The sequence below is a fragment of the Notamacropus eugenii genome, chromosome 3, assembly GCF_028372415.1.
Source record: "Notamacropus eugenii isolate mMacEug1 chromosome 3, mMacEug1.pri_v2, whole genome shotgun sequence".
Classification (NCBI taxonomy): Eukaryota; Metazoa; Chordata; class Mammalia; order Diprotodontia; family Macropodidae; genus Notamacropus; species Notamacropus eugenii.
The window spans coordinates 121,322,162-121,332,341 of NC_092874.1; the positions used below are offsets into that span (position 1 = coordinate 121,322,162).

At 48.9% G+C, this 10,180-nt stretch overlaps 1 protein-coding gene across 5 annotated transcripts in view; it reads right to left on the reverse strand.

The window, feature by feature from the left end:
* The window catches only part of CCDC136 (coiled-coil domain containing 136), a 28,023-nt gene that overhangs the window by 11,887 nt on the left and 5,956 nt on the right, over positions 1-10,180 (reverse strand). For 3 of the 5 annotated variants that reach the window (XM_072652802.1, XM_072652801.1, XM_072652800.1), the window contains exons 5-11: positions 6,059-6,382; positions 3,950-4,094; positions 3,133-3,337; positions 2,572-2,754; positions 2,122-2,304; positions 1,548-1,718; positions 1,033-1,224 (exon numbers count right to left, since the gene is read on the reverse strand). In XM_072652802.1, coding sequence (XP_072508903.1) covers positions 1,033-1,224; positions 1,548-1,718; positions 2,122-2,304; positions 2,572-2,754; positions 3,133-3,337; positions 3,950-4,094; positions 6,059-6,382 — 1,403 coding nt within the window. Of the gene's footprint in view, positions 1-1,032; positions 1,225-1,547; positions 1,719-2,121; positions 2,305-2,571; positions 2,755-3,132; positions 3,338-3,949; positions 4,095-6,058; positions 6,383-8,016; positions 8,114-10,023; positions 10,125-10,180 lie in introns of those variants that run through there. The other 2 variants (XM_072652803.1, XM_072652804.1) reach the window with 2 other exon arrangements.

Sequence of the window (10,180 nt, forward strand, 5' to 3'; positions counted from 1 at the left end):
TATCTCTTTCTCCATCACACTTTCAGATCTGTCCATCTAGATCAGTCCCATACAAGATAATTATTGATGCCTGGGCACCTTAAAAATGACTAGGAACAAGCAATTGGGATGGCTGCTTACACCCCTGCAAAGAAGCAAGACAAGAGGCCTGTCCAAAGAGGGCCAGTCAGCCTAGAACTCCTCAAATCTCTGCAAAGGCTAGGGATAGAACAGGGATTTTAGTCACTAGACACAGAGCCTTATGACCCCTACGAACGTTTGGCTCCCTTCTCCTCCGTCTGTCTACCTAGTACTGATAACAGGGTACGCACACAGCACATGTCTGTACGTGCTTCTCCCTGGAGCAACAGACTATGGCTAGAATAATTCCACTATCTAATTTGCTGTGAAAAACCCTGGCAGCTAGGCAGCACAGTGAACAAAGTGAAGGGCTTGGCATCAGGAAGACCTGAGTTCTAATCCTGCCTCAAACACCTACCAGCCATGACCCTGGGCATGACCTTTGTCTGCCTCAGTTTTCTTATCTGAAAAGTGGGGATAATGATAGGGTTGTGCTTGTAAACCTTAAAGCACTAGATGTCTAAATTTCTGGCTGGCAGCTGGTGGACAGTGATGATTTAGAGTCAGGAAGACCTCTGATATTTACTAACCGTGTAATCCTAAGTTCCTTAACCTCTGCCTGCTTCAGTTTTCTTATCTTTAAAAAAGGCTAATAACAGCACCTCTCCCACAGGCTTGTTGTGAGGATAAAATGAGATGATCTATGTAAAGTGATATATACATATGGCATTATTATCCTTATGGTACATGTCCCAAATTTTCAAGATTTCAGACTGCAGGACTCAGGCTAGTTACTCTGAGGTGTCCCTTGGTATCACAGCCAGGGCTGTTTCCCTTTCTAGACACGCATCTCCTCACTCCACTCAAGGGGACACCCTGGGCTTAGCCGATGACCTATTTGTTTCCTCCCCAGATAGGCCCAGGGGAGCCTCACTGCCTCCTGTACAGGGACTGGGGTGGGGGTGGCACTACCGTGGCTGGATTGTCCTCCTTCTGGGACTCCTCTTTCTCAGACTGCATGTTCCTGAGCATCTCCACATTCTGCTGGCAGAGGTCAAGAGCCTCCTGTAGGTCCTCTTGCACCTGGAGCTGCCGGACCTGCTCCTCCTGACTGGCCTGGTAGAGTTGCTCGAGGTCCTGCAGCCTGACCTCCAGCTCCACATTCTGTGATGTAGAAGGCAGTCACTGAAGTCACCCTAGGAACAGCCTGCCTTTCACCCTATTCTTGCCCACTTCTTTTCTCTGGTCCTGTGACATCTCCAGCCTCATCTTTTGTTTTAGCAGGGGCCACTAAGAATGGACCAATTCCCAGCATACTCTATTGCATGCAAGATGTAAAGTAGAGGGAAGAGTGTGACTGAAAACAGCCATGAATCTCCTCCTTTTGTTCATTACTGTGAGGGGTTCTCGCTCTCCCCACCTCTCATGGAATCCCAAAGAAAAGACTCTCTCTTGCCATGGACTCCCTCACCTCTGATTGCCTTTACCTTCTCAAGAGCCTCTTGGTTGGCAGCCTCCAGAGCCTTGAGGCGCTCGGCCTCCATTCCACAAAACTCCAACTCCTCTTGTAACTTATCCTGTGCTTCCAAGAGCTGGAAATTTTCATCCTGGCATTTGTGGTACTGATTCTGTAATTCTTCAAGCTTGGCCTTCAGCTCCTATGGTAGAGGACTCTGGGTAGTGCATTGACCCTCTGAGGGCCTTACCTGCTTACCTCTCTGCCTAGTTCACTGGGATGCTGACAGTCTGGAGGCCTCTCCTTCCTTACCTGTCTTGCCCTTTACTTAACTGGCTTGGGGACTTCTCTGATGCAGACACCTAAATGAGGCTGTAGGCCTCCAGGGATCTGGCAGTGCTGCATGGATCCACAGAAAGGCAATAGTTGGTGATTTGATGGAAGCAGCCCTAAGTCCTGCCCTCTTTCTAGGTAGTTGTGCCCCTTCCCTTTCCTTCACCTAGAAGTTCTGCCAAAGACCTCCTGCTGATCCTAACTGCTGCCTCCCCCAAAACTTTAGCCAGGAAATCCCAACCTGTCTGTTCAGCTCTCATCGCTGCTGTTACCTTCTCATTTTTTTGGCTCTCTGCAAGGGACGCCCTCTTAATCATGAGCTTACGCTGCTCCTCCTTGCTTTCAAGAAGCTCCTTCTGCAGCTGGTTTCGTGCCTTTATGAGATTTGTCTGCTCACACTGGCTCTCCTGGTATTTCTTCTGTATCTCACTCAGTTTCTTCATCAGATCCTCAGTCTGTGGTGGGGAGGACATGGGCAAGTAGAGTTACCATGAGAGATGGCAGGGCCCTCCTTACTGTTGCTCAGATGCAGACACCTTGAGGAACTTCCATTATGTCTCAATTTATTCTCTCCTCTGATGCAGGCATCCAGAATGCAGCATTGCATGGATCCCAAAATGGGTCCCCATGGGCTATGCCTCTGAATGAAGGTCAAAGGTTAGTGGAGTCTAGCCTGGCATCAGGGCTCCCTCCCCTCCTGCCTTCTCCCAAGAAGGGGTTACCTGGCTTTTGATAAGGCTATCCTGGTAACTTTTAAGCCGCTGCATCTCATCCTGGCAGCGCTTTAGCTCCTTCTGTAGGTGCTTCTGCTCATCCTCACTGGCCCGATGCACCTTCTTTAACTCTAGGATTTCAGCATGATGCACGTTCTTTAACTCTAGGATTTCAGCATGCATGTCCTCACACTGAAAAAAGGATGGATGGGGGAGCTTGTGAACACAGAAAAAGGAGCCTGGGGAAGGTACTGCATCCTTTACTAGTAAAAGGGCCAGGAAAATCATCTGATCAGAGAAGCATGACAGGTCCCCTTTCTCACTCCCCCCCTCCATGTATCTATGTAGGTAGCACCCACCCATCTAGACCCTAAGTACCTTCACAGAAGGGTGGTTTTTCATCTCAGTGTCCCTGGCACCCAGGACAATGCCTCACACAGAGTAAGTGCTTTTTTAAAAGTTCATTGAACAGAATTGGACTGAATTACCCAATTCTAATGAGCTGTACACCTAGGCCACTAGAAAAGAAAAGGAAAGTGATGGAAAGCATCCTTCCTTGATGGTGCCTACCGTGTTCTGCATCTTTTGCACCTGCTTCTCAGCAACTTGAAGCTGTTGCCGAAGGCTTTCACATTCTTGCTCAACATCATCTTCGTCCTCCTCACAGGACTGATTGTACATGATATCCACAAACATATCCATTCCTGAAGTCTGAGATTCAGCCGTTGACATCTGCTTCTGTGACTCCAACCATCTTTCTGTCACCCTCATTTTTCTGTAACCCACAATCCCAAAGCCATATTGGGACAGTGTTATGCCTGGCATTACCATCCAAGATGGTACAACAAGGGAGCCATTTGTGATGAAATTCTCAAAACAACTCAGCAGTGAGTAGAGGCTAGATTCCTACAAGGCTTCATCCACCACAAGCTGGTTTGATTCTGGGGTGGATCTAAGACTGCTAGTCTAAGATAAGCTGGGGGGCTTAGCTCAGGACCACTTCATGCCCATATCTGGAAGCCCTTAGTTGATAGGCTAAGTCACTGCTGTACTATCCACAAAGGTAGATACTGAGTCTAAGCTACGCTGGGATATGTCTCAGGGACAGATCAAATCATACTCCCAGGGATATCCTGAATGGGATTCAAATTCTGCAAATGGGTCAGGGTGTTAGGGGTGCTCTGTACTTGGGATGATCTGGACCAGACTAGGCTGGATGCTCAGGCATCACCTGTCTATCTCTGTATCTACACCTGCTGGGCTACCCTGGAGTTGGTCCACCCTGTAGAAGCAGGGGAGATATTCCCCTTATCCACTCGGTTATAATGTTGCCTACCATCTTTCTCTAGAAATCCCTACAAGGCAAGCTATAAGGTGGCCAGGCTACCTGCAGTCCTCCAGCTGGTCATCACTGTAGTACCTCTGGGATTCCATCTCCTCCAGCTGTTCACACAGGCTGCTGTTACTCATTTGCAGGGCATGGTACTCCTCAGTCAAGAGATTGCAACGGTCCCGTAACTGTTGCAATTCCTCTGTGGACAGACAGCACAATAGAAAGAGGCTGAATTCTAAGCCCAACAGTACCAAGAGCCAGCTTCCCTAATGCCCAAGGTCATAAGGAAGGTGGAAAGTCAGAGCTCAGAGTTCTTTGTAAGACAAGACACAGGGAGGAGTGCTGCTACCACTCCTTGTCATCCTTCCAACTTCTTCAGAAGCCACCAGACTGACTAGCCTTGGAGATTCTATGAGCCTCATGAGGGTTCATCCAATGTTAGTGGATTCTGTCAAAGGTTTCTTATAACATCTTATCATCATAAGTCCAGGTTAAAAACAGATGTTCCCTTGCCTTGGGCTGCTGAAGCTCTTCAAAGCTCTCTGAGCTCACAAATGGGATACTTTCCCCCTTCTCCTTGAGGAATAGGGTACAGATAAACTGTAGAGGTGACAAAGATTGAGCTGCTGTTCCTTGCCCTTCCTGTCACCCTGTCTCTCCCTGTACCTGAACAGGACTGGTCTAGACGTTTCCATTAGCTTGATATGAACCATGGGATTCCCCTCTATGGTTCTCCATTTGTTAGTCCCCTAGGGAACTCTCAAGCATTAAAAAAAAAGCCCTGAGTGAAATGAAACTCTCAGAAACCTTTGAAAGAATCCGCTAACATTTGATTACCCCACTAGAATCTCATAGAATCTCAAAAACTAGCCAATGTGGTGGCTTCTGAAGATGCATTAGAACATGTCTAACTGTTATTCTTGTTTACTGCTAGCACATGCACACAACTATCCCTGTTATGTGTCTAGATGAATAAGAATTCTGTCAGAGTAGCATTAGGTTATAAGATTGCTCTTTGCTTGTATTTAAAAATCTCTGGTAAGGGCTTTTCACTGCTGCCAAGGTTTGCTCATGTCTGTTTTAGACATAATTCAAGCAGGGTAGAAAGCAGTGCTTTCCTGAGGTCCCAATAATCAATCTGTCCTCAGGACAAAAGCAGCTCTCTTATGCTCTAGGTCCTAGAAGACAATTGGAGGCAGCATGAGAGCTGAGACTTACTGAATTTTTTGGGGAAAATCCCTGAGTCTGGGACACACGTGAATTACTAGAGTCAAGCCCTTTCCCCTCCCATCTAATTTAAATCATACTTGAAACCTCTCAACTTTGGCGAGAGCTGCTAAGTCCCAAGAAGTGGACATTAGATTCAAAGTCAGGATTAGGTTTAGAGACCTCTACAAAGTTTCCAGGCAAACCCCCAGGAAATGATTTCACAGCAAGGCAAGCCTCCCCATGCCACAGCCCAAATGGTTCACTGCCCCAAAACTTGCAAGAAAAGTTATACTTTTCTGGCTGGTAGCTCTGCACTCCACTCCTAGCATCACTGCTGACTGTCTGGCTCTAGGGTAAAATTTCTCCCATATTCCTAAATTTGATATTAAAGTTCTTTCATGGTGCTCACGTTGCACAGTCTCATTCTCCTTTCTACCACTGTTCCTAGGGGCAGCTACGTGGTACAATGAATGGAGCACTGGACCTGGTGTCAGAAAGAACTAAGTGCAAACCCGGCCTTAGACTCTTACTAGCTGTGTGCCCCTGGGCAAGTCACTTAATCTCTATTTGTCTCAGTGGCTCATCCGTAAAATGAGGACACATCGGAGAATAAATAACAAATGACGCTAAGATAATCCCATAGACCAGGTTCATGGGGTCATAAAGAGTTGGACACAACTGAACAACCAGACAACAATTACTGTTCTTCATATCCTCTACCCTGGTAGATCTTACCGACATTTCTTGAATGGAGAGAACCTTGGATGGCCTAGATTTCTAATCCTAGCTGTCATCAATTTGTACTTTATCCAAAGATAACTACATCTAGAAGCCTACAATCAGTGGTCTGCATTTAGAAGACTTTCTCCAACAGTCTTGCACCTGGCCATAAATGGAGACCCCCGCTACCCTGCTCTGCTTGGCTTGTCCCCACCTCCCTGACCTATAGCGTACCTTGCAGTAGGCTAACATCTGAGAGGACCAGACTCTCAGACTGATCAGAGTCCTTCAACTGGATCTCACTCCGCAAAGAGTTGATCTCCATCTCGTACTCTTCCTGGATGCGCTCCATGCCACTGAGTTCGGAACGCATGCGGCATAGGTCCTCTTGCAGGGTGGCAATGTCACCCTCATGCTCCGCTGCGGCATCCTCTGCTGCTTGACGCAGAGTCTGGATCTCATCGTGGGCCAGCTGCAGCTCCTGCTCTATGTCCTTCAGTTCAGTCTCTTTCTCTTGTTCCAGAAGGGAGATCTCCTCCCTGAGAGACCTTAGCTCACCTAGGATAGACACAAGTTGGGGCCATCAGACAATTGGCACACCAATCTGCTGGGTCCCCTGAGAAGAACTAACTTGTTTCCCTTCTAGGAAACTCTAGGGACCCCAGGCTTTACCCCACTGGAGAGAAAAAGCTGTACCCAGAGTAGGAGAAAGACGGTCTTTAATAGTTACTAGCCAAGAAACTCAAACGTAGAATGGGGGCCCTGCTCTCTTAGTCAGGCCATGAGGACCTGGATTGAGGGTCAAGGATGACTGAAGAGCATAGCCAAGCCTTTCTTATTTACAGCCACATCATTTTTTTCAGGCTCTTCCTATGTCCTTCCCAGAGTCACCCAAGTAAAGTAAAGCAGTGATGCAGTGATGCAGGCCCTTCTGTAGATAGTTTGGACATTCACAACTGATTACTGCCCCTGTGTACGTGTTGTGGCAACTCTATGGACAATGGGAATTTAGGATCCTCCACCTATCCAAAGAAGGATTGATATTCAAAAGAATGTATATCTGTAGTAGCTAAAGACTGGCTGTCTTTGTGGCTCATGGGTCAGATGCAGCTAGTCTGAACCCAACTTGGGTTCCACCTGAGATCTTTTTAACCTCCTGGTTTTATTTAACCTAATTAGCTAGCACATATAAACTGGGTAGCCAATACCAGCTGCCTTTGTGCTTCTGTTGTGTGACTGACTGGCACCAGGGTGCAGGCTTGGACTGGTTGAATGCAATTACACCTTTAGATTAATGTGACCTGCATACACATAATAGATTTTTTTAACAAATGGCACACTACCAGAAAAACTTAGACGCCTCTGATCTAAGGACTTGTATATTGTCATATGTAATTGCCTATCTTGAAACACAAGAAATTTATTATTGGGAAAATAAGGAAAGAGGCATTAGCAGGGACCAAGAACCCAGAAGCTAGGGAGCAGAACCACAGGAGGAACGTGGGTAATGCTGGGTGTCTGGGAGCCATTCCTTTGACAAGTGTTTACTGAACAACTACTCTGGGCACTGAAAGAAGTAGAAGACAGTCCCTGCCTACAGGGAGCTTCAGAGCTGGGCAACTAGGACTGGGCAACCAGGGCTTTGTCAGTGGACCCAAATTTAGAGGACACCAACAGTATTTGTTTCCCTTTAGCAGGAAGTCTAGTGACTGGATTTGGGATTTCAATAGTACAGGAAACTCCCAGAAGAGGAACTGTCCTCTATTAATGCAGGCCAGCACCTTCTCTACAGCTTAGCCAGTTTTTTTCAAGGTCATGAGGAGATTAAACAATTTGCCCAGGGTCCCACAGCCAATGTGTGTTAGAGGCAGGACTTCTTGACTACAACACCAGTATTCTATCCACTATTACCAAGAATAATTCATTAAAACAGGAGGCTACCGAATGGTACAAATCCTCCCCAGCCACCCTCTCCAACAGCTCCAGGTGGTGAGCTCCTCCCTAGCCTGGTCCCACCCTGCTCCTGTTTCTTGCACCAGCACTGGTCTGCCTGGGGCAGGCTTCAGTAGAAGGAGCCCTGAGCTGCCCTGGCCTCTGTCTCCCCACCACCGACCAGGATTCCTAGGTCTACTGTTCCCATTCCACATCCCCTCCCCCCAGAAAATTTTTCTGTAAAAATGAATTGGAGGGACCTTTCCTGGTGCTTGACCCAGGCATGTTTTCGATGCTTGACTCAGTTCTAGAACTCAGGACTAGAATGGACAGTATTGGCTCTGAGGAGCTTATGGTCTAGTTTGGAACACAAAACACATACAAGTGAGATAACTAGACAGCACAGTCACAAAGCAGCAATATGCATAAACATACGAGTAAAGTAAGTATGGTCTGTACAGATCATTCCTGAAAGAACAGGCTAGAGGGCAGTGATGACAGAAGGAGGAAGGTCACCCAGGGAAAGCTCCTTACAGGAAGTAGGCTAAGACCTGAGTCCTGAATAGAGTAAGGAAAATGTACTGGCACTCATTCTGGGTCTCAATTTCCTCATCGGTAAATAGGGGGGTTGGACTAGATGACCTCAAAGGTCCCTTTCAGCTCCAAATCCTAAGATAGAAATGGGCATGATACAAGATTGTTGTGACTGACTGGGCCAGGCTGAGTGAGATGAACCTGGAAAGGTGGTGGCCTCACTGGATAAAGTTTCTCCAATGCATGGCTGAAAAAAAGAGGGCCTAAAAAATACTGCTTTTGGCAAAAAGCCACTTCACAGAATCATAGAATTTCAGAGCTGAAAAAGACCTGGGACCATCTACTCCAATCCACACACGTCTCTCCATGGAGACATCACTACCAAGTCTGCTAGCAGCCCTCTGAGGGGAAGCCCACCACCTCCCAAAGCAATCCCTTCCACTTTTAGGCAGCTCTCCTTGGGAGAAGTTCTTTGGGATACCAAGCTCTTGTTCCTCCCTTGGGGACCAGATCTAACCACTCAGACTCCTTTTTTCCATGACTGATACCTTTAAAGTCTATTATCTCTTTTCCCTTCTCCCCTCCCCCACCAGACTTTTCCTCTTCAGCTTAAACATTCCCAGTTTTTTCAGCCTGTCCTCCTATGACATGGACTCATGGCCTTGTCATCCCCGCTGCCCTGCTCTGGGTGCTCTCCAGCTTATCAATGTTCTTAAACAGTGGCACCTAGAGAGGAGAACAATACTTGGGACATTCTTACATTCTCTTTCTTGGGGTTCAGACATGCAGTCCCAGACTTCACCCTGTCCCTGTCCTGAGTCTTCCAGAATGATTCCAGGTACTTCCTGCCACCCTCTTCGGGGCCTTTCTGTGCAGCTTGCTCTGTCCCTCCCTGCTACCCCCACAATTTCTTTGGGATCCTTGGAGCCAGAAGCGACAGCAGAGGTCATTTCCCACACACCACATACACTTAGATCCTGAAGGCCACAGAGTACTCATTTTAGAAACGGAGGCAGGATTAGAATTCAGGTCTTCCCATGGCCAGCGCCCATTCAGCGGAGGAGCGGGCGTGAGCCGGCGAGCCGGGAGGCCAGCGTGGAAGCCAGGCTTCCCAGGCCGGCCGGACCACAGCACAAGCACTAGGCAGCTTCCTGCGGGCCGCCCCGCCAGGGCGCCTTACTTACTTTGTACATATCTTATATCTACGGATTCCTGGACATGCTGGGGGCCCTCCCTCGCTCCTACAGACTGCAAGCTCCAGGAGGGTAGGGCCTGTTTCTCTTTTTGGGGGGGTCTTGGTATGCCCAGCAGTGCATCAGCCGTCTGACCACGTGGCAGTTTTAAAGGCTGCTGATGGACTTACAGACGGACGGATGGGGATGGGAAAGGAGGGAGGGACCTAGGTGGTGTCTGGCTAGGACCATGGGCCCTGCTGTCTACAATTCCTACTGCCTTCTAACACCGGCCAGGGCTCGGAGGACCGCGGGCAGGCGAGGGGGCGTGGCCGGGATTGGGCGGGGCTTCGGCGCTGGGGGTGGGACTTGTTTGGGAGTTGAAGGGGGCGGGGCTTCCCCGGGAGTTGGCAGGAGTAGGGCGGGGCCTTAAAAGGGGCGTGATGGGACGAGGCGGGGCCCCGAGAGGGTCTGTGCTGATTGGCGGTAAGGCGGGGAATTTCTGCGCCGGGTCGGGGCTTTGGGGTCTGGGTCCGGGTCGGAGAGTCGGTTCTCACTCACTGGTCAGGGACTCCATCGCACCGGCCCGTGTAGTGGTCTCCTTGGGGGGAACCCCCCCCCCCCCCGCGCGCGTGGAACCTCCCGGCTATGGCAGCCGCTTCCGGCCGGCCAGGGGTCTGGCCTACCCCCAAGGAGCGCGCGCCCCCTGCGGGCGGAA